The sequence below is a fragment of the Anguilla rostrata genome, chromosome 8 (genome assembly GCF_018555375.3).
Source record: "Anguilla rostrata isolate EN2019 chromosome 8, ASM1855537v3, whole genome shotgun sequence".
Classification (NCBI taxonomy): domain Eukaryota; kingdom Metazoa; phylum Chordata; class Actinopteri; order Anguilliformes; family Anguillidae; genus Anguilla; species Anguilla rostrata.
The window spans coordinates 39,819,045-39,843,288 of record NC_057940.1 but is presented as its reverse complement, the minus strand read 5'-3'; the positions used below and the strand labels follow the sequence as shown (position 1 = coordinate 39,843,288).

General features: G+C 40.2%; 1 protein-coding gene across 2 annotated transcripts in view; it reads left to right on the top strand.

The window, feature by feature from the left end:
* The window catches only part of col22a1 (collagen, type XXII, alpha 1), a 74,362-nt gene extending 51,141 nt beyond the window's left edge, over positions 1 to 23,221 (top strand). For both annotated transcript variants that reach the window (XM_064348230.1, XM_064348231.1), the window contains 26 exons: positions 717 to 761; positions 3,150 to 3,227; positions 4,277 to 4,312; positions 4,736 to 4,789; positions 6,726 to 6,770; positions 6,959 to 6,994; positions 7,623 to 7,736; positions 8,042 to 8,095; positions 8,303 to 8,356; positions 8,776 to 8,829; positions 9,420 to 9,473; positions 9,677 to 9,730; positions 10,071 to 10,124; positions 12,713 to 12,766; positions 12,908 to 12,952; positions 15,419 to 15,472; positions 15,689 to 15,742; positions 16,092 to 16,145; positions 16,515 to 16,586; positions 16,766 to 16,801; positions 16,893 to 16,937; positions 17,073 to 17,252; positions 17,679 to 17,745; positions 18,930 to 19,112; positions 19,337 to 19,414; positions 19,505 to 23,221. In XM_064348230.1, coding sequence (XP_064204300.1) covers positions 717 to 761; positions 3,150 to 3,227; positions 4,277 to 4,312; positions 4,736 to 4,789; positions 6,726 to 6,770; positions 6,959 to 6,994; positions 7,623 to 7,736; positions 8,042 to 8,095; positions 8,303 to 8,356; positions 8,776 to 8,829; positions 9,420 to 9,473; positions 9,677 to 9,730; positions 10,071 to 10,124; positions 12,713 to 12,766; positions 12,908 to 12,952; positions 15,419 to 15,472; positions 15,689 to 15,742; positions 16,092 to 16,145; positions 16,515 to 16,586; positions 16,766 to 16,801; positions 16,893 to 16,937; positions 17,073 to 17,252; positions 17,679 to 17,745; positions 18,930 to 19,112; positions 19,337 to 19,414; positions 19,505 to 19,692 — 1,842 coding nt within the window. In that variant the 3' untranslated portion in view covers positions 19,693 to 23,221. The remainder of the gene's footprint in view (positions 1 to 716; positions 762 to 3,149; positions 3,228 to 4,276; positions 4,313 to 4,735; positions 4,790 to 6,725; positions 6,771 to 6,958; positions 6,995 to 7,622; positions 7,737 to 8,041; positions 8,096 to 8,302; positions 8,357 to 8,775; positions 8,830 to 9,419; positions 9,474 to 9,676; positions 9,731 to 10,070; positions 10,125 to 12,712; positions 12,767 to 12,907; positions 12,953 to 15,418; positions 15,473 to 15,688; positions 15,743 to 16,091; positions 16,146 to 16,514; positions 16,587 to 16,765; positions 16,802 to 16,892; positions 16,938 to 17,072; positions 17,253 to 17,678; positions 17,746 to 18,929; positions 19,113 to 19,336; positions 19,415 to 19,504) is intronic.
* The last annotated feature ends 1,023 nt before the right edge of the window (positions 23,222 to 24,244 follow it).

Here is a 24,244-nt window from a genome sequence, read left to right as displayed (position 1 = left end):
CATTTTTGCCCAGAGAACTGCCACTCACTGGATATTTTCTCTTTTTCGGACAATTCTCTGTAAACCCTAGAGATGGCTGTGCGTGAAAATCCCAGCACTTTCTGAAATACTCAAACCAGCCCGTCTGGCACCAATAACCATGCCACATTCAAAGTCACTTAAATCACCTTTCTTCCCCCATTCTGATGCTTGAACTTCAGCAGATCATCTTGACCATGTCTGCATGCCTACATGCATTGAGTTGCTGCCACGTGATTGGCTGATTAGATATTTGCGCTAACGAGCAGTTGAACAGGTGTATCTAATAAAGTGGCCGGTGAGTGTATTTCTACTAGTGCCTCCAAAACGTGATTTATGCTACCAAGTTCACTCTCTCAGCTCTGAGTGTGAAGCGCATTAACAGTTTTTGCGAATGTGCTGACTACGCCCGGAAAACAGCACGGTCGCAGTTTAATCCCGGCGCGTTGAATTAACGAGGGCCATAACTTTTCGATTTGCAGGCGCTGCTATTCGTAGCAGCGCCGGTTTACAGCTGCGTTAGTGGCAGACGAATACCTCACCCGCGCAACACAATGGCGAAGCACTTTAGTGCAATCATCGCTTCTAACAGTTCTTTTTTTTCCCCAGGAAAAGCAGGTAACTACGGCGCTAGTCTCAGTGTGGGACTTGTGCTGAGGGGAAACTAATTCAATTTTCGATTCATTTTGCATTTTCAGGGACCACCTGGATCACAAGGACTGCCAGGACCTCAGGGCCCCAAGGTAGGGTGATTAAAAATCTGCTGGGGAAGCAGTGCTCCCTGGGCTGCTCCCTGTAAAATGATGATGCGTGCATGCAATGCGAATCTTGTGCATTGAAGCTAAACTGGTGCTCCTTAAAATGCATATTTACATATATCCTCATAATCTAATACAAATGAATTTTGTGCTGACTGTCAGCTTTAACTTGCGGGTATGTAGATCAGTATCAGGTGAACCTTGCAGGAACTGCTGCCCTTTTTATGCATAGTCCCCCCATTTTCGAAAACAAATAGTAATTGTGCAATTGGCTGGTTAGCTTTTCTTGGCCAGCTGTTTGTTTTTTCATCACTAGCTCATACACAAGAAAGCAAACAAACAAAAGGTCTAGAGTTGATTGCAGGTGTGAAGTTTACATTCGGAGTCTATTGTGGCTATGAGAACCAAATAAAACAGGCCGTCATGAGGCTGAAAAATCATAAAGAATCGATCAGAGATAAATAAATTAAACATTGGGTGTGTCAAAATCAACTATTTCATACATTATTGGGAAGCAAGAACACACTGGTGAACTCAGGATTAGCAAACAACCTGGTAGATCATGGGATACAATAGTGGATGACTGAATAATATTTTCAATTGTGAAGAAGAAACCCTTTTCAGCTGTTGAATAAATCCAAAACACTTTCCTGGATGTAGATATAGATGTGTCAAAGACTACCATAAAGAAGAATACACTATCTTAACCTCAGATGGTTCACCACAGGATGCAAACCACTGGTAAGTCTTAAGAACATAATGGAGGTTACTAAAAACTACAATAAACTGTAGAGTTTTGGAAGTTATAGACAGATGAGATGAGTATTAACCTCTATCAAAGTGATGGATAGAGAAAAGTGTGGAGTAAAAAAGGAACTAATCATGATTCAAAGCATACCACCCCATCAGTGAAACATGGTGGATAGCGTGTTATGGCTTGGGCATGTATGACTGCCACTGGAACTGGCTCATTTATGGATGATGTGACAACAGAAGCAGGATGAAGTCTGAAGTGTACAAGTACACCTTATCTGCTCAGCTCCAACCAAATCCCTCAGAACTCATTGAATGGAACTTCACCTTGCAGCTGGACAGTGACTCCAAACACACTACTAAAGCAACCAAGTAGTTCTTTCTGGGCCAAAAAGTGGAGTGATTTTGACTGTCCAAGTCAATCACTCATGTTGAATCCAATTGAACATGCGCCTCACTTTCTGAAGACAGGACTGAAGGCAACATTTCCCTGAATCAAACTGAAGATTGAAGATGGCTGCATTGCAGCCCTGGCAGCAGAGCATCACCAGGGAAGAGACCCAGCATCTGGTTGTGTCTATCGGTCACAGACTTCAGGCAGTCATTGAATGCAAAGAATTTGCAACCAAGGACTAAATATGAGGACTTAATTGGGGATAATGATATTTGGTCCCTTAAAATGAGGTGACTATGTAAAAAAGGGCTGTAATTCCTACATGGATCGTGCATGTAAATACCATAAAATTAAAGTTGCACTTTGACCTCATATTCATTGTTTCATTTCAAATCCAATGCCTAGAGTACAGAGCCAAAACAACAAAAAATGTATAACTGTCCAAATACTTAAGGACTGCACTGTACGTACAGTAACCTTACAGAACATGGAGACCCAACGACTGAAACAGACTAATTCCTGGAGGCCTACAGTATGTGCATACTCCCCATTGGGCGATATTGCATATCGCACTTCAATGTCTGACTGCACAAGGCCAAAAATCAGTGATGCGTGGTGACATATATTAAGCGTTGCCTATTGATATAGATAATGTCAGATAACACATTTATGGCCGAGCAGGCAGTGCACACTCTTCGGGTTCCCTTGGCGAGCCTGTGGCTGCACACCAGTCGATAAAGTAATTTCATAAAGCTGAAGGAGAAATATTTAGAGGGCAATGTAATCAGAAAATTTACAAGATGCAATTTGATAAATCTGGCTTGTTTGGAGACTAGTGGCTTATTGATTCCATAATACCATGAAGTCATTAATCAATGAACCCCAGAGGGTAAACTGAGCCAGCAAATGCGCATGCATAAAGACAGCCCTGCTTTTTGTATTACACCACAACCTTGTTACCATGCGTGTATGGATACGCAGTGTCCTGGGAAAATCTTGCCCTGGAACAAAAAAAAAAAGGATGGGACACACGGTGCTTCATGACTGGTTGAACTGCAGATGGAAAGAGCTTAAATTAAATGCACACGTGTTCCCGTGGTCCATTAAAAGAAGTGAATAATTCAGTGCTGACAGCGCCTTCACACACTGGATGATAAAGGATTTTGTTGTACAGTAGCAGTGGGTTACATGGATTCTGGTCCTCAGTTCTGATTCTGTATTTACAGGGTCCCCCTGGAGCCCCAGGACTGCAGGGACTTCCAGGAGGCAGGGGTCCCCCTGGAGAGGGCACCACCGGACCCCCGGTAATTGCATCTTCCACATGCAATTACATGCATCTGCCTGCGTGCTTATTGTTAACACACGTGCACACGCACAAGTGCAAAAACCTTGTATCCCCATTTCTGCCATTTTTAAAGTTCTCATCTGGCTCTATGTACTGTCAGTTTCATAACTCAGAACCCCAAAAGATAAAACATAATGCCCATTTGTAAATGGAAAATAGAAACCTTTTTTTTTTTGTTGCTTCTGAGAATTTCATTTTGTGGAGATAAGAGCTTTCAGCTCTAAAGCAACAATATACTCAGTGTTTGGTGACAAATCTTGCTAAATCACCCATTATCTGGTTGTACTCCGGTATGAAATCTCTATCATGCCAATGCTGACTGTGCGACACACTTGACCGTAGCATCACCCAGGAAATGGAGGGCTTTGGTTGGCAGCATTTTCCCTCTGTCATCATGCAAGGGCAGCTGCTCCGGTCAGTGGGGTGCTTGCAGCTCCCCTTTGCCAACTGTACTGTATGTGAAGTGAATCTACCCAGCACAATGACTATGCGGATAAGCTGCTGGACTGCAGAGAAAACTGACCTCCAAATGCAGAGTGAAAGACATTTATACTCGTCTGAGGGTGTTTCTGCTGTGGACCAAGTCTAATTACACAACTGAGAAATCCAAATGGGGAGAAAGAGGCATGTGCTTTCACACACATACTTACACCGAAACAAAATTAGTCCACACACGTTGTATTCCACAGCCTGTTGCTATGGGAAGTAACTACTAATAGAGGAAATAGATATTACTTTCACTGAAATTCAATATGACCCCTACCACTACAGGTTCTTTATTTATTTAAATAGTGATACATTCTTTTTATAGCACTTACGCATCATCTCACATTGGTAGTAGGAATGAAGTATTTTGTGTATGGATTTTTTTGAAAACTCAGGTCATTAGTCCTACAGTGTTACATTTGTTGTCTATATCCTATGTTGGTACAATGTGATTAGCCTATGTTTTTGCTGACCCAAAAAAATGAGCTAAAATAACTAAGACCTAAACACATGTTGTTTTAGGGACCTCCTGGACAAAATGGTGAACCAGGTCCTATGGTAAGAATGGAAATGTTCCTCAGTTGGAATGAAGGTAAAATTTAAGCAAAGAAATATTGGCAGGCAAGCAATTCTTTTAGCCTTCAATAGGCCATGAATGCCTGGTGACATATTATTAATTGCTGCATTGCATTATTTTAATTAAATAATGTTTTAATGTGTGTCAAGAGCTAATTTACTTGCTATCCAACCAGGTGGGAATTCAAGCTTGTATTTATTTGAACTCAATTTGTTTTTAAGTTTCTGCGCATGCAAAAATGTACTATACTGAAACCATACAATGGCAATGAATATTGAAGCTCCCACATACAAGCTTAGATTTGAATGTTGTCTCTTTTTTTGAAAAAGGTATGCATAATAAGAACTGCTGGTATTGTCTTTGAATTTTTATTGATATTTGATGTGTGAATTTCTACAATGCAGGGTGCTAGGGGTCTACCTGGTATTGCTGGTCCTCAGGGACCTGCTGGACACAATGTGAGTACAATAAGCATTCAACGGAAACATTTATAAAGTCTGTTATTTGAATTCAAACAAAAATGCAGCAAGTGGTACTCACATAGGCCTTATGATACAGTAATGAACTCAAATGATAAAGTGGGGTAAAATACAATGCAATATACCTCTTAGGACACAAGAGTGTGACATGATCACAAAAAGCATAGAATATTATTAACCTTTTATAACTTTGCAGTAAGGTTGGAGTACATGCCAACATTGCAGGAACATTTAGGTTTGTTTTTCATTTTTTTATTTTTTTACAACCTATTATTTCTGCAGTATAATATTTTATAGGTTAATCTGTCAGCTAGCAAAATCACAAAAACAAGATTATTATTATTTTTTTTTTTACAACTTTCCAGAACCTACGGTACATTTGTAAAAGTGATATTTGGCTAGCTGGGATGCGATGCAGTGTGAGCATCTCCATAGCGTACATCATCTAGCGTACATCATGTGCTACAGCCCTGAATAGGACACGAGGCATGTGTGTGCAACAGTGACAAGCAGCTAGAATGCAAGTCTGCATGCATTCCAGGAGTATACGACCTTCTCAAAACCCTTTCCTTATTTTCATCCCTTCTCATAAAAATCACCGTCCCCCTTCCCCTCCCGCTAAAATACGGCGATCACCGTCAGCTCCCCTGTAAAGCGGGGCTTTCTTGTTCTTCGACTCGCACGCGAAACTCATTTCTTGCCGTTTCCTTTGCGGTGTGCTCCTTTCAAAGCGTTCCGCTCCAGCGCTTCGGCAGATTACCGTTGATCTCTCTTCCGACATTTTCGCGGGAGCCTTGCTTTTCCTCGCTCTCAGCTGAATATTCTGTCGCTCTACTTGTCTTCTTTATTCTTTGCTTCTCTGGAGCGACCCGCGGGCTCCGCTCCTCATCTGACTCGTTTCTGCTCACATTCGCTTCGAAAACCCTTTTGTTCTCCCGCTTACCTCCTCTCATGTTATCTACCTTAAGGCTCGCTCTGAACAATCTTCTCCACAGCATTAGAAATGCACAATTTCACATCAAAATGACTCACTTCTGTCATCATTATCCCTGCATTGGTTTATATATGCCAAACAGTGGTTACTAAATGACTTAATGATATTAATGATGACAAACACACAAACAACTGGTCTATTATGTTTAGACCACAAGATCACTGAGCTCTATAAGAAGTGGACATGAGGACTATCTAGTTCTGTATTTAATAGAGTACAAGTAAAAGTAAAAATAATAATTCAGAAAAGATAGGTGACTCATCCCATGTCCTGTTTCTCTTAATGACAGGAAGCTTTTGTTAGTAACATTTATGCTGCTATATTAGCTTATGACCAGGTGAAAAATTTGGATGGGAAAATGTCATCTCCTCACCAGGAACACCGAGTCAAGCATCTGTTTGATCTACAGTAATCTCTCATAACAGTATTTTTTGGGGAGCCTAAAAAGATTAACTAGCTGTACAAGCATGCTAAATCAAATTAGAATTCTGCAGCACTCTTACTTGACTAATGTCATGGCAGTGTCTTCATTTCAGAATAGTGCTTACAATTTAGAAGGTCAGTTGAGTGGGTTGCCAATGGTTCAAACATTCTCTCAGCCAAAAATATTTCTTTCAGTTGTGTCACAAAATGTTATCCCTACTGAGCACGTCAACTGTAAATCTATGAACTTTGATGTATTATTTTCCTAGTAGTAGATTTTTCTCCTCCTGTACTATATGGCCTTTTCAAAGCTAGATTGACATGTCTTGAGATTTAATGTCTGTTTTTATTGTTTTTGCTTATTAAGTCATTTGCAAGCATTGTTATTTTAATAAATTTAATTGTATTATCTTTTATTGTTTCTTGTTTTATGCTATTCATTATATCTGCCAATGACTCTGTGGTAACTGACGTTATGACTCGTCCTCTGTTTGGCAGGGTTTACCAGGAAGGCCAGGAGAGAAGGGGACAACCGGAGAGCCGGTATGCATTGACTTTTCATTTGGGTTATAGGTGATGAGCATGAGTAACAACATCAGGTAACAGCACAAAAAGCCTATGTGCCTTGTCCCAAAGGCACTGACTCTATGCCCCCTTGAAAAGATAATGTCATATTTAACAAAATAAATCTGACAGTTGGCCTTTTTTTTTTTTTTTTTTTTTTTTTCCAGGGGAAAGCCGCTGACATCTCACAGTTAGATCTGAAGGTAAGGAATGTTAAACATTTAAATGATGGTGGCTTACATAACATATTTTAAATCACCATCCATTTACACAATTGTGACACTTCTGTGAGGTCAATAATATGAATATTTTTTGAATGTGAGAGGTTACTGTTAACAATATGGTACCAGTTATTAACTGTATTATTTTGCATTGTTATTGTCACATTATTTATGTCAGTACTCTAACAACTTACAGCTCTCTGGGTGCCATGACATTTAGAAGAAGTGTGGAAACATCCTCATTATAGCCGTGTTCTTTTCAAGAGCGAAAAAGCAATTTGCTACAGTTTGCATCCTAAAAATTCATCCTTCTGACAAAACTACGAGTACATGCATTCATTCATTCATTCAGTTTCTTGGTAAAAATAAGGACTGATTTGTCTTCCTAGTTTTGAATTGGGAAATAAATTAGGACCTCACATATTCATTTACATATACTGTATGTTGGCACATGCATACATATGTATATACATACATACATACATGCATGCATACATACTTCGCAAGTGTGACTCAGAACAGAATGACCTAACTGTGAAGAACATATGTGAAAAACACTGGGTGTCCAGCGTGTGGATTGTTGTGGACCTCATGTCGTTTGGCATTCCAGAATGTGTGCTCAGACTGTCCACCGGGCCCTCCCGGATCCCCCGGCATGCCAGGGGTTCAAGGGGACAAAGGGCTTCCTGGAACCGCAGGAAAGGATGGCCAAGATGGGTTCCAGGTATGAATACGCGTAACCTACGACTACTGTGTACAAAAAATATGTACATGTACACAGAGACGGTAGTTCACCAGTTGCTGCAGGCATCCTACATCAGGATTTTTTTTAATTTTTTTTTAATCTTTTGATGCCCTGTAGTAGGGTTTAAGGTTTTAAGAGTTTTAAGTAAGATAATGCCAATTGCTGTTGTGGTTTAGTCATTTATACTGTACCTGACCATGGCAGGAGTATGTGTTAGTATATGCTGCTCGTATTGTTACAGTTGTGAGCAGAGAAATGAGTCAGTTGTTTGTGTGTGACTGCAGGGACCAACAGGGCCGACAGGCCCACCCGGACCACCTGGAGCCGAAGGAGCAAAGGTAGGTTCAGCTCCGCCTACCTGCCTCAGAAACATGGAGGTTCAGCATCAGACACACCATCTACCATTTCAGCTATTTTCTCATGATAATAATAGTAATAATAATAATGTGTTGGAAATTTGTCAAATTGTCTTGACTGTCTTGCTGCACATTTAGAAACACTGTAACACACGTCTCTTGCTATACTGTTCAATTATTTACCCACAGGGAGTAAAAGGTGATCGAGGACATCCTGGTACGCCTGGGGAGAAAGGTGAAAAGGTGAAATAAAATAAAAGAAATTGAGTCAATTGGACACTGTACTGTAAACACGATAGCAATGTCATAATGGATTCAGGTGTGGTTTACCTTCTGTCATCTTAATACATTTGTCAAATATTAGATATAATCACTCAATACAATTTTGTTTTCTTTTAAAGACATAAGCATTTTATGTTTCTATGGCTTAGATTAAAAACAATGATTGCTCATAACTTTAACATGAAATTAATGTCAACTTTTTTTTCACAAGGTCTACAATTTTCAGAATTAACCTGCCAAAATTGTGTCTGAAGAAAAATCGTACACATTTTTTGCTAAAGTCAAAACTTAAGAACACTTTTTTTTATTGAATCCAGGCATGTACTGTTACTTGTTCGTTTACCAATGCAACAAAACAACCAATGCAACCTGTTTTATAGGGACAACCAGGAGCTCCTGGATATCCAGGAGCTGCAGGCATGATGGGTCAACCAGTGAGTATGGCATCATCTCCAGTTTATGAGCCTCGCTCAACTGTTGAAAGGATGTTCAATACAGCACCACAGGGTGATGGCTCCATCATTCACAAGACACAAGGCAGTGACTTTACTGCTGACATTCCTTCGAAGAAAGAGACCAGTTACCCATGAAATCAATTTGTCTCCTCACTAGTCGACTGGTTGTGTTGTTTCTCTAAATTTCTTGCAGTTCTTTGAAGAATTTCTTCAAGATTTTACAGAACTGTACTAGAAATGAAATGGTGAAACTGGGATAATCACTTGATTCTAGTCCATAACCAAAATTAGATTTTAATTCTGGTTGTATTGTTGTGCACAGGCATTAAAGAAGTTTAACTTGAATTCTCAAAGATAAAACACATCTCTGCAAAAATGACAGCTTCATTCATATGAGCTTTTTAGTCATATTGTGTTAGCATGTTTGTATTGGGTTAAATGTTTTCTGTTTAAATAGACATTCCTGAGAAGGGACACTGATAATATGTTAACCCAAAAGCTTACAGAGAAAATGTTAAGAAGACAAAATGCTTTAAGTCTGTTTGTCAGGTGTATTTTTTCCTTTGCAGGGTACTGATGGTCAACCAGGACCGATGGGCCCTCCAGGACCCTCTGGGGAGAAGGTAAGAATGATGTCAGTTCTATAATGTGCACTTCAATTGTTATATTTCCAAGAAATGAGAGAAGTACCTATATTTAAGGTAAACACTGTACATACAGAGCATCCCTACAGGATTCAGAATTGAGAATTAATATCAGTGGTTTATTTCTGGATTCAACGTCACTGATAATATGATAATTAGAAGCAACATACTTTTTTCAACAGGGCAAGGAGGGTTTGAAAGGGATCCAGGGACCACCAGGTTTACCCGGTTTAATGGTAAGCAGTGCATGGTCTATTGTTTTTTCTACAGGGAGCCAGAACTGAGTGCCGCTATTTCAATGTTTTCACTCTGGCAATTTATTAACATTTAGCCAGTCAGAAGACTAGGTTTCAGTGTCGTTGATGTACTGTAGTCTGGTGTCCAGTATCGGATCCTCCTGGTACCAGTGCTGATTTTGTCCAGCAGCCCCAAAGTACAGTTATGATGCTTCCCATACGTTAATGTGCGATTTATTTACATTTGTACTGTGTGTTGTGACAAAATGGCTACATAAACTGGATCATACCAATGATTAAATCATTGTCAATGTTGCTAATCATTACATCATTTTTAAAGGGAATGGCTGGAAAGATGGGGAAAGATGGTCGTCCAGGAGAGCCAGGGGAACCGGTAAGAGCTTTTCATGGCCCATAAAAACCATACGCTTCTGAGGAAAGCTTCTGTATGTCCACTTTGATCCTGTGCAATCCTGTGTAATGATGCCACTGAATTCTTTGTTGCTTTGAATTTACAATTCATAAACTCATATAAAAGCACATTCATAGAAATCACGCATTGCACACACACCTGGCTCTGACAAAAGTACAAATGAAGTTCAATTAAAGAATGGCAGAATCCCATGCTCTAGACTCAAGGACTCTATAGCCCCTTTTCCACTGCAGGGCCGAACGGTCCTGAGCATAGAGAGGAACGGTTCCAATGGTGTTTCCACCTGGAAACGGTTTGGCGCCGAACGATCACAAACCGTGCCCAGCACGATGTTTTCAGCACGGTTAGACAACCGTGCTCAGTGCAGCAGAACCGTTCGGGTGGGCAGGCTTAATGACGTATTCACTGATTGGTTTCACATTACGTAAGTTTTGTGACTCCGCATACGGTCTCTTCACGTCCTCTTCCGTAAGCTAGGTCAGTGGAGAAGCTAATATAAATAAAAATACCAATCAAAAATCGTATTCCTTCATAGCAACAAGATAAACCCGACAATAGCCATAAGATATACAGCAGTGAAAATGCTGCTCACTGCATAATGAAATAAACGGGACAAAGTTTTTAAAAAAATGATACCATGTCATTCTACAGTCAATATCTGGGTCTAAATATTGAATAAATAGGCTACATAACCTTACCATTGGTTTTACGTGTAGAGATGTCCCTTTTGAGACAGAGTGGTCATATATTGTCTTGGACAGTCCGTTTATGAAATATATTTAGTGCATTTTTGGTGCCTGGGTACATTCAAAATAGCTGTGCATAATACCACACGTATCGTTTACAGCGTTGTTGCTGTTTTTAGTACAGTCTGGCTTGATTGACAATTCATTTATTCAGTAGGTGAGAGTATAAGCTTTCTAACGATGTATAGCATGTCTAATTTTCTGGAGCAAAACAAAAGCGAATTGAACTCGATTTACTATCTCTGAACACAGATAAAATTTCACCATTGCTATGTCGGCCTAAGTATTACTGCTCAAAATATTTCGGTTATACACGTTATTTTTGGATTGAGAGTCTTTAAATAGGTTAGTGGTATTATATAATGTGGATATTTCACACTGTAATGTAAGCATTAGCTAGTAGTTTTTGAATGCATGCAACAGTGATGGTCAGTGGAGGATACGCTAAAAAGAAAAAACAAAAACAGACCAAAATGCACAGAATCTTCGTCCGTTTCGTCAGCCAACTAAACATAACAGAACAAAAACAAAACAGTATGGGGAGCGACGACAACAACTGGCGTATATTACATTCACAACGGGAAGCCGTCGCTGATCCACTGCATCACTTGCTGTCCTCACTAGATACTTCCTAGTCCTGGTTTTAGCAGCCCGACGGTGGAAACAGAAACCATAACCGTTCCCATGAGTAGTGAGCAGCGTGGAACGGCACGGAGTGGCCTTGGTAACAGTTTGGCCCTACAGTGGAAAAGCGGCTAAAGACTAAAAAGCACATTCCTGTCAAGTCCATGGGGGCTTAGGGCTGCCTCTTTACTAAAACAACTTTTTTGTGAGGGCTCTACCATCTATCCTCTTGTTTAGTCCTCATCATTGCAGACTTAGACAGAGGGAATTACACAAAATTTAATTCAGGTCAATGCCCTAGGAAGTACCTGGCAATTAAAATACATTTGGTGGATTTTGTTGGTAAGCGAGGGGTAGGATTTTCATATTAAAACTATAAAAATTCTCTTTTTGTATCAACATGTGTTTGTTACTAGTGGCAGCTGCCCACTAATTTTTTTGAAACTTCAAGCATTTGTTAGACTACTCTTAAGACAGTTGCATATGTTGTTTCAATCATTTCCCACTGCTGTGCATGTGATAAATTCATTTAATACATTTTATCCCTGATTTTTGCACCTGTTTTCAGTTTTATGTGATTTTCAACAACTTTACTGTGACGTTAGCCAATATTTTTCCTGATGAATATGCCCAGCCTTATTAATGCTGTAATTTTATGACACCGCATGAACAACAACTTATTTTCTTTCTTCGCTATTGACCCCTCTCATGTCATTTTCCTTTCAGAAATCGGCAGTCTTTAGAAAGCTGTTTTGTAAAAACGTTTTTGTCAACACACCCTATGTGCCTGGCTCAGGTGGAGGATGACTCGCCTCTTGCTCTTGTCATATGTAAAGTTGCATCTCTGTCTCTCAGCAATGTGTCACGTATTGGGTGAAGTCAGAAGTCTTGTCCCATTTTACCGTCAAGCCCTTGTCCACTCGTGGACTTACGTGACCCTGGAAATACACCATTAAAGTCTGCGAGTCCATAGTCCAACAGTCCACAGGGCTCTGTTTGGGATTGGGTCATTAACTGCATTTCCCTCCCTTGCTCCCCCCTGTTAGTTTGAGTGTCTGCACGTGTTCTTTCGGTGCTGTGCTACAAATTCCTGAGGGAAGTTTGCAAGTGAAGTTTGGCCTACAGCCATTAGCAGTCTGTAGCACTTAGTTATAACACTTGATGTGTCTCTATTCTCAGGGTAAACAGGGTGAAGTAGGGCCCCCAGGCAGAGATGGACTCAGAGGACTTCCTGTAAGTAGCTTTGTGAAGAATTAAAGTGAAAATCTCTATTGTTTAATACCTTGAACACTGTCAGTAATACCTTTAAAATGACCCTTAATCCAGTCTGTGAGGTAGTTATTCAATCTAACCTCTATCTTGTTTATTTTACAGGGTTTTAAAGGCCATAGAGGAGAACCTGGACCACCAGGATCTAAGGTAAGCTCACAATTATGCATTCATTACTATGTATTTATTACGAGATGTTTTCCATTTACCTTATCTTTGTTATGCAAATTGATCTGAAACTATGATAGTGTTTGGGGAAAAAAAAATATTTCAAGAAACAACTCAGTGTTCAAGGATCAAGGTAGATGACTTTCAGGGTTTTATGTCCCATAAAGTATCTACAAATGATATTTCACAAGGTATCTGTACTTTTACTGTGAAGTGCACTCACATCTTCTCAGAGAAACTTATAAGTAGTCCAAACATGTTTTAAAATGATTGAATCAGTGTAGTAATGATTACATACTGCAAAGGAAGGATTACAAGACCAGGGCCTAAACCAGGGGTCACCATTCTTATCCAAGAAAGGTCAGTGTGGGTGCAGGCTTTTAGTCAAGCACTACAACACCTCACCCAACTAGTCAATTAATCAAGGTCTTCAATGACAGCTTCTATCAGTTGAACCAGTTAGTGCTGGTTCAACTGATAGAACCTTCTCAGATATGATTGGTCTACAGGTGCAAAAGCATTTTTGTACTCCAGCATGTTGGATTTGAAAACTAAATAAATCATAAGTCAACCCACAGATGACTAAATGTTGGGTATCTTCACTGGTGATGTTCAGTCAGGCCTGTACCGCAGCCATTTTCAGCTCCTGTTTGTTTCTGGGGCCGTTTGCCTTCAGTCTTGTCTTCAGCAAGTGAACCGCATGTTCAGTTGGATTCAGGATGGGTGATTAACATGGCCAGACAGGAACATTTCACATTTTCTTTATGGCAATAGTTTGGATCTGAGCACATACGATGTTGCTGTACTCTTCAGAATTCATCTTGCTGCTGCATTCAACTGTCACATCATCCATTGCCAAGCCATAACACTAGTTCTGCCATGTTTCACAGGTGAAGGGGGGGGTGGGGGTGTGCTTTGGATCATGAGCAGTTCCTTTGTTCTCCACACTTTCCTCTTTCCATACTTTTGTACAGATTAGTACTCATGTAATCTTCCCATAAGACAGAACTCTACGGTTTATGAAATGTACTTTTTAGTTCTAACCTGGCCGTTCTGTTCTTGAGGCTTATCAGCGGTTGGCTTTTTGCAGTGAACTCTCTGGAGTTTATGCTTTATTTTTGTCTTCGACAAATCAGTGCCTACATCTTGGAGTGTTCTTGATTGGTTTAACAGTTGAAAACAGGGTTTTCTTCACAATTGAAAGCAGGACCACTACTATGAATTCACAGGTCCAGATTGTCGCTGATTGAAAGTATTTTTTGGTCGCCCGCTACAGGGGTCTTCTGTGGGGGGTTGTTTGCTATTGCTGAGCTCAGCAGCATGTTCAATTTATTTTGACAAACCTAATGTTTTGGCTTTGTCTCTGGCAGTTCTTTTCCCCCCAGACACTGTTGAGTGACAGCTGCAACAGACTCCAAATGCAAATCCAACACCTAAAATCAACTCTAGACATTTTGTTACCTTTTTTGTGCATAAACTAATGATACAAAGACACATCGCTGGCCAAGAAGAAGCTAAGTGGCCAATTGACCAGTTACTTTTGTTCTCCTAAAATGGGACAGACTATAAAAAGTATAAAAAGAGCTGTAATTCCAATATGGATCACAATATGGATGTAAAAACCCTCAAGGCTGACAGTTTGCACTTTCATTGTTTTATTTCACACCCAATGTACTGGAGTACAGAGCCAGAGCAACCAAAATTGTGTCACTGTCCCAGTACTTTTGCATTTAACTGTAGCTTCAAGACTTTTAATTGAGAAATTCATACATTTTTCATTAGAAGTTTTAACTCATTTCTAAACGGGAAGCTTCTTTGAATTTTCCACATCAAATGTTATTTTGAGAGGGAACTGGTTATTTTCTGTTCAGCTTTATTTGATTATTTTTCAAGATTTGCTGATGCAGGCTACTTCAAAAGAGCTCTGCTTCTGCATCACATTTATCCGTCCCCAATTTTCCGCCACCACAATCCATGGCACAGCAGTACAAGGGCAACAATCTTATCAGAAATAGGTTTCACCCACACAGGACTGTTTGAATCTCAGAGCACACCGTGTGCTGTTCAGAAAATGTTGTTCCTGTCTAGATCAAGAGCTACTGAGACAGCACTCTGGCATTGATCTATTCCTACGGTCCTGCCCGTTTATAGAGCATTGCATCAGCATTCAGTACACCAGTTATAATTTTTGAGAATGATACTCTAAACAGTGAAATGTTTGGTGTTAACTTGACTCTAAAATAGAATTAACAGTAGTCCATAGGGGGATAAAAATGTTGTCTGTCAGAGTGGATATGACATTGAACTGATTATATCATACTTGAAACATAACCTGAGTATGTGGTTAAATACTATTTGCAATTTGCACTGGAAAATTCAGATTTTTCTTTTGACTATGGTGTGCTGATGTCTTTCTCTGTGTGCTCAATCTCTGTTTGTTTCACTCAGGGTGAAGAAGGGAAGCCTGGCCCCCCAGGAAGAGAGGGAAAGCTAGGAAAAGACGTGAGCACTGCTACATTTTACTGTCTGAATGCAAGAATGGATGGGATGGGATGGAATTTTCCAGGAAGAAATATTCATGCATGTACATACCTAGTCTTTAATTCCATTTACAACAAATGGACAAAAATGGAATTATGTGTTCTGAATTTAATACTTACTAATGTATAGTGTTTCTCAGAGTTTAAGACTTTTTCCCCCAAATTCTTTAACTTTCAGGGTAATCCTGGGCCCCCAGGACCAGAGGGTTTCAGGGGCCAAAGAGGAGAACCGGTGAGAGTGCAAACCTGAATACTCTGATAGTAAAGGGCAGACAATTAGCAAATATTCACATGAATTACTGGGGTTAAATAGATGTGTTTTGTAAGATATTCCTATAAATATAGAAATAAAACACTATAATTTATTGTCTATATAACACGTACTAAGAGAAGTAATAAAAATACGCTGGAAGTGAGAAAAGGAGAATAAAAATGCTTTTTTAAAATTAATACCAGAGAAATATAATTATAAGAGATCTCATTATACAAAGCATGTGTCATAAAATTTAAATTAAATGACTATATATTTCATTAAAATATCCAAAGTAGGGGTTTGTGACATTGAATACTTTGTTCCCTAGGGCAACCCGGGTGAGCCTGGCCCATCAGGAAAACCAGGAGCCCCTGGGAATCCAGTGAGTGGAAGAATGTCTGTCTGTCTGTCTGTCTGTCAGTGTTTGCGCATGGAGACAGAGAGCAAGAGAGAAAGAGAGAGGTAGAGAGAGACTCATGTTGTAGTACATGTTGAATTTGCATGTTGCCTGTTTTATTTCCGCAGAACAATAGGTTTGCAAACACTGCGTACCTTGTGAACTTAGAAAATACTGCCTCTTGTAAATATTTGTCAGTTTGCTTTTTTCCTCCAGCAAAGTTTTATGAGATTAAAATGATTTATACATGTTCATAGCTACCTCACTGAAGTAACATCTTAGAGGCCTTACAACCGTGCCTAAGATGACCTGTGATCCACATGACGAATAGCAGTGCTTTCCTCTTTTACACAGGGCACGCAGGGGGTCAAAGGAGAGGTTGGAAGCCCTGGATTACCAGGATTCTCAGGTCCAAAGGGACCGTCGGTAAGTTGGATTTTACTTCCACTTCAGCATCGCAGCTCTCGTGACCGTGTCTTATGCGCATTCATCTTGGAAAATATGACTTCATCCATATTCATTTGTTTGTTCATATTTGTTTTGATTTGTGGTTGGAAATCAGAATCAATATAGGCCTTAGATTTGTTTGTTCTTTTCTTGTTCAGGGACCACCTGGTCCGATTGGTCCAGAAGGAAAGCAAGTGAGTGCCGGTTCAAACATTATTCCTTTGTTTAAGATGAAAGGTTAATTGAATAATCGAATGTCACAATTCATCTATTCTTATTTTTCAGGGTACTCCTGGGAAACAAGGGGAGCGAGGTGCCAAAGGAGAAAGGGTAAGCCTGGCAATGAATATATTTTAATTACAAAGTTACTGGTAAATGAAAAATTTTAAAGTAATCATGCTAGGTGTTTGCTTCTGATTACTCAGTCCAAATAAAAATCATATATGTTGTCCCTAAATATTTCAGGGTGATTCAGGTATCAAGGGAGACAAAGGGCCTACTGGGGACCCTGGACAACCAGGAACTCCTGGTGTTCCTGGTCGAAAAGGGCACACAGGCATGATGGGAATGTCAGGGCCTCCTGGAGAACCAGGCCAATCTGGGCTTCCCGGAGCACAAGGACCACCAGGCAACCCAGGCCCACGGGTGGGTCTCCCACCACCAACATGTGCTGCACCTTTCCCAGTGACCATACAACAGCCTCATTAACAACGCAGACTTAAAAAATAACTTTATAAGAATAGGCTAATGTACTAACTGCATGCTGCTTTTGGTGAATGCATAAGAACAATTTTACTAAATTCAGTTATGCTAACTGTTTGAATGTATTTACACAACTGTTTACTTTACATTTTGTATGTAATTTATCTTTCTAAATATTTACGCAGTATAGTTAAAAAATATTTCACATGAAAATTATGAAACTGTCCTATAGACCTGGAAAGCTGTAGACCTGTTTATAATACCAACCAAAAGCAAGCAGCTATTGGTACTTGCGTGCACTTACAGTATTAAATATGATGTCATTATGAACTGACTTAATATTGAATTTGTTTTTTTTTTTAACTTTAGGGAGAGTCAACATCACTGGAACACTTGAGAAGGCTTATTCAAGAGGAGCTATCAAAACAGTTAGATGGTAGGAGATCACTGCATCTGAAATTCATCTTCTCTATTTTTCTCTCCTTATTATGGAATGACTGATTGCATCTCTTGAATCACTCCCATGCCACCCAAATGAGCATGAGATACCATTTTTTCCACTCAACAGTTGGTAGAGTATGGCAACCAAATTAGTGTTAATCAGAGGAGAGGCATACCCATTGCTGATGATTGCAAGCCTAGCTTCTGGGCACCTTGTAGCTCCATTAGTTAGTTGTACCTCATGGAGTTGTTAACACTGAAACCCTGGCTAGCTAAAACCACTCTATAGTGTTGTGTCGTTCGCGAACGATTCGTTCAAAAGAACAAATCTTTTGGGTGAACGAAGTGTACTGGATCACTTCATGAAACGATTCGTTCGCGAACATGAACCAGTCATTCAGTGACTGACTATCGTTCGCAGTTCAGTGATTCATTCAAATACGGATAATAAATAGATAATCGAACATCACTGTCAAGTCTGCTGTTTATTTTCAATGAAATATCAAGCCTTTTTTAAAAAACGTCTCAAAGTAGGCTAGCCAAGGCACTTTCTCTTTCAAGCAGCCGTTAGAACAAGTCACATTACATTACATCTATTTGGCAGACGCTTTTATCCAAAGCGACGTACAAAAAGTGCATTCCATGGTCATAGACAACTACTAAACACAGGTTCAATAAGATGCAATACCTATTTTTTACAGCTATTTCTAGCCAAAAACACAGTTTAGTTCACACAGTGAACATTATTTTGACCTAACCTCTGCAAAGCCAACTAGGCAGAAGAGAAAGCTACAGTATTAGGACAAAAACAAATTACCAAAAAGTGCTGGGATGGGGCAACATGTAACAAGTGTCATGAAAAAGGGGGAGGGGAGTGGATTTAGAGTGAAATATACAGTGTGGTGGTAGTTAGTCCAGGTATAGTCTGAAGAATTGAGTCTTCAGGCCACGGCAAAAGATGGGTAGTGAGAGGAAGGTTCGAAGAGGGACAGGGAGTTTGTTCCACCACTGGGGAGCTGGGGTGGAGAAGCTCTGTGATCCCTTTGGTCGGGTGGGAGGGGGTACAAGGCGCTCTGCTGACACAGAGCGAAGTGCTCGAGCAGGCACATGGAATTTCTGTCGGTCGCAAAATCACAGCACTTGATGCATCTCAGTTAAGGTGTTCTGTTGTTCTTACAGTCAAAATGGCATACCTCATGGCCCAGATCCAGCCAGCCCACATCAAAAGCACAGCAGGTCGCCCAGGACCCCCTGGCCCTGCAGGCAAAGATGGAGGTCAAGGACGACCAGGCCCTCCTGGGGAGCCGGGTATGCCAGGCCAGCCAGGGGGAGATGGGATTAGAGGGCCAATGGGCCAGAAAGGTACGTACCTTCAGCCAATTGTAAACAGTCAATTTACATAAAATAAATACTATGTAGCTGATGAAGACAGCCTTATTGTTACTGTTGTTGAATACAGATTTAAAAATTTACTGAAAAATTTTATCATTTTATCTTTTGATTCAAACCAGATATGCAGAGGGTGTGTTGGTAAACTTATAAGTTGATAAGTTTAGTGACTACGTCTGTGTGGCTCTGACTACCAGGTGAAAGAGGATCTAAAGGCGAAAGAGGTGAAACTGGTGTGGGACAGAGAGGAGAGCTTGGTCCACCTGGTCCTGCAGGTACACATTCTCTTTAATGGGGAAGCATTGGTTTACATGGCCTCCAGGTCACATCTTTTCTTACGCTTATTGCTTTTCTTTGATGTTTAGGTGCCACAGGGACACCCGGTTATGGAAAGGACGGCATGCCCGGGACGCCGGGCGTTCAGGGAGAGCCAGGAAACCCAGGTCCCCCGGGGCCATCGGGCCCTTCGGGACCCACAGGACAGTGTGATCCCTCTCAGTGCGCTTACTACGCCAGCCTGGCATCAAGGCCCGTCAACGTCAAGGGGACTTAAAGCACAAAGACCTTGGACCGTGGCTATTTATGAACTTGGGTTTTCAGCAAACTATGAACTGTTCGTTTTAGAAAAAAAAACAAACAAAAAAAACCCAGTAGCCTCTTTTTGGGGTTTTGCTGCCGGTCAGAATTCATTTGGGGTGCCGGGGAGGTGGTTGGGAATGGGAGTTCTGATTTTTAACTTTATTGTCAGGAATAAGCAATGAGAGGCCACCAGCTTGGCTGCTCTGAACAGCAGCAGTATTGTTCTTTAAAAAAAAAAACAAAGCTCTTAACTGTTTTTCGAATGATGTCTTCTATCCTCAGTTCTTTTGTTACCTCACTTTTCACCCAGGAATAGATTAGCTTTTGATACAAAGCCAAATGATCGTCAAAGAAGATCTGCAGCAAGGGGTTTTGGCCAATAATTATCCAATGAAGGATAATCGTAGGTGGGTGATATGAGATGAGTGGCTTTGGGGAAAATAAGAGCTTGAGACAAATTTAAAACATAGTTTGTGATTTTCACTCAAGATCTTGAAAGATCTTCCAATTTGTGGTAAACTATGTACGCTGAGCAGTTTTAAGCTATGGGTAACGCAGTTATATAAATTTAACATTATGGCCCAGGTAGATGTATGTAAATTCCACACTTCCTTTTATAATGGCCATCTGTGTGTTTCTTTTGCAATAATAAGTTTGTTTATGCTTGCATCTTCTGTCAATTTGTTGCACCACAAGCAGGTTTAGTGGGAACACCATGAGAAATCTTATGTTGTCGTAAAAGTAGTGGAAAATGGGGGCAGGGATGAAGAGGGGTGTCTGAGACGAATCACTGAATGCTTGCAGCTCATCTACATGGAGGGTATTGGATGAGACATAGAAGACATCAGCTTTTACCCCCCATCCGAATTCCCCCAAAATCGTTCCAGACTTCTGATATACACCCAAGCTGTCTGGCTCAGTCCTGGCCTACAGCTTACCAGGGCCTCTATTGTTTGTCCTGATAAAACCCATTATAAAGTTGAGGGCATGCTTAGGAGGAGAGGCACTAAACCTCAAAAAAGACCCTTCGAAAGCATTATTTCCATCCTGGTCTGTTTTCTATAGTTTATTAACATCCCCTTTGGGGACACACGAGGGAAGGTCTGGCTCAGGGCTGCTATGAATTGAAGACGTTGTTTTCCAAATTGCTTGCTGCATTACGGAATGCACACAGCGTTCTGATCCCCCTTATTTGGACTGCCACCAAGGAAATCAGTTTGAAGGATCCGTTCTGTCCCTGTTGGACCAATTAGAGCCTCCTCGAAAACTTGGAGGAAATGGGTGAGTCTGCAGTAAATGTAACTACAGCCTACGGTGGTGGTGGGGGTCATTCATATTCTTTCAGGGGAAAAATATTAATCAAAAAAAGAATTTGTGTTGTAGTTTTGCTGTTAATACCAAGGTTAGAAATGTTTCATAAAACCAGGATGCTTTATGTCTGAATTTTATATTTCAGCTGGCTGGTAAATCTCCAGTGTCATTGGGGGCATAAGCTCATCTCTGGTCCTGAGCCAGGACACCACCGAGGATCTCTCGAACACACACACACACTCCCGCTGGGCCAAAAGCCCATTTACCACCTGTAATGTGGCTACTTTTGAAGGTCACCTAGAGCAGTTTTCCGTTGCGGATTATTACACAGAGAACCAAGGGGCAAAGGAACAGCAAGCAAATCCTGGTGTGATATCACAGAGGTTTAACAGAGTTTTCTTCAGTTGTTACCAGTTGACAATGTCTTCAACAGAGACGTATATGGCAATGTCTCCCTCCAGCCCCCCCCCCACCCCCCATAGCCAGTCCCATGACTGAATGAATTTCTGCTCACTACTTTAACTGTATTTCTTCCAATCAGCTTTTTCCTTTTTTTTTTGGTAGTTGGGAAGGGGGGAGGTGGGGGGGGGGGCAGGATTATTTCCTAAAATGCGTTACTTATTGTTTATCAGTGTTGATTGTTTGCCTCCCTGTGCCAAAGACTCACTTTTTAGCCACTGCAATTAAATTTTATTTTTATTCTGTCTTTATATGATTTTTTCTTGCCTTAGGATAGCATCGGCCTTGTTATTTGAGTGTGTCGGAATCAGATTTACTCCCAGCAAGAGTGTGCCAGCTTTAAAATGAACTCCCCACACCAAATTTAATTACTTCAAAAATAGCTCATATTATATAAAAAGGTTTGCTGGCTTCTAGTTTGTGTGAGTGTGTCCTCCAAGATATCGAAGTTGTTTGATTTATTTTATTCATTTTTTTATGGGCTGTACATTAGTGAAAAGGAGATGTAGTGACTTTGACAAGCTGAAAGATTAATTCCAAAAAGGCACGAAGCAGCATACAAATTTCAAAAATGACAAAAACAGTTTACCTGATCCCTGGAATCAATTTCACTTTCACAGCTCTACTTGATCAATGGTGAAAAAAACAATCAATGGTGCTATATTTTTAAAACATGTTTGGCTTTATTAATTTTCAATTACCTGTATTACATTTCTATTCATATTTTTAGCTTGTTTTGAATATGGATTTTTTTTTTGTTAAATTATTTTAAGTAGCAACCTGCTATTTCAAAGTTGTAGGCTTGACTGATGCAACCTGTACTTGTGTATAATGATAAAATGGTGCTAAATCTATAATTGATATTCTGTTAAATTGAATAAATGAAAAGGCATTTATGTTGTAATAAAGACTGGAACAGGTCCATTTTATAGAACAAGGCTTTTTTAAATGAATATGCCTAAACACGTGTGCCTTGTGCCCTCTTAGTACTTACTACTGTGATACATATTTTGCCAGACAATGCTCCTAAATGAAAATAAAAATAGTCAAGGAACCAAGTGCAAAGCAAAGCAGGGATTCATTTCTGCAGTTGGAAATTTCATTATTTGTCCCATGTTAAATAATGCAAGATAATTGCTTACAGTCGGTCGGAACAAACCTTAATTTAGGCCAATCCCCTCAGTGAAGGTATTGATCGCAGTCAGGTCACTTCATTTCTTTGCTGAGCATTGCAATTATGTAAAATAGAGAAGCATGCCAACATGTGTGTTTCCAACACAGAAACCTTCAATGTTCACCAAACCTGTTGAGCTTGTATCATAGTCTGCGACAAAATTGTCCAAGGTAAGCTTGTCATGGGTTTAAATCCATACAAAATATTCTGCAGTTCCTCACCATGTTTTATCTTAGATTGAGATCCCTGTACCTTTGTTCCCTGAACTCGGATGCAAGAGGCAAGCCTCTAATCTATTATTTAATGAAGATTAAAATAGATCTCCAACAAGACATATTCAAAAGCATGCGTAGTACAACAGAGGTGCCCCTGAGAGGATGAATGTGTTCAATTTCTCCAGCCCGCAACAGCCAATAAAGGTCATGTTTACACAGCAAATGAATCAGAAAGAGTAAAGTCTGTTATGTTTACTTTCACCATGGTAACTAGGCAACAATCTGGATACCCCACAAAGGCTTATGTTCTGCCATGGGTCAAATGGGGAAAAAAATGGAAACATCTTGAAAAAAAGAGTTGCTAAAGCCACCTGTCTGGATTCAGTTGAAACCTACAAGTCACTGTAAGGCAAAGTAATGATTTTAAAAGGCAATTAATTGTTTGAATATGAAGCCATGAAGTCATCCTTAGGGAAAGAATTCACTTCAGGTTCAATGGGTTTCAAAAGGTCACAATGATTTCTTGGGCAATGTAAGTCCACATATAAAATTGTCAGGTCAAATAAGACAGACTGATGCCTTGTGCCCATTCTACCCTGTATGGAAGCCATTTTACTGATTTTCTTTCAGGTGCAGAGAGGTAAAAAACTATTCTGTTAGCCCAGAGAATTTCAAAAAAATTCTAATGTCATTAAAAATTATTTTTCACTATTGTTTGCCAGCATAAATTTGTTTCAACACTTAAGGTTAGAGTAGCTACTGAAAGACAATATTCAAACAAATGAATAGTCCTCAAAGAACCAAACTGATAACAAAGTTAGGGTTTCTGGTAGCAAGGTGTTCTACAAGGATACACTTGTGCTGTCAATTAAGATAGCTGAGATCCTGCCTGGCAGCTTGAATGTGTGGTATGGAAGAGGTCTGCAAGAGAGCTTTGATGGAAACCCCATAGTGTGATGGAGTGGGGAAGTGGGGAGACCAAACGCGACTGACCAGGGAACTAAGTTAACCACCTGGGGCAGAATAACCACTAAGTCTTGTTAGATTCAAAAGGATAGAAAAGAAAAGAGAACCAACGAAAAGAAAACCAATACTCCTATGGGAGACTATCCCAAAGAAAAAGCTTTAATGCCCCGAGTACAGGGTGAAGAACTAAGGCTTAAGGAGTACTGAGTACTGAGTCTACTAAAACAAAACAGTCTGAAAAGAATGGTGAACGTGAGAACTTTAAGAAAACAGCCCTCGCACAGAGGACTGTCAAAAGAACCACGAGAGGGTAAAAGAAATGAGTAAAGATAGCAGTGTTAACTTTGTAGCCCACAATCCAACCTCAAAATTCAGTTCCGCAGTAACTCTTTGCGTAAGTC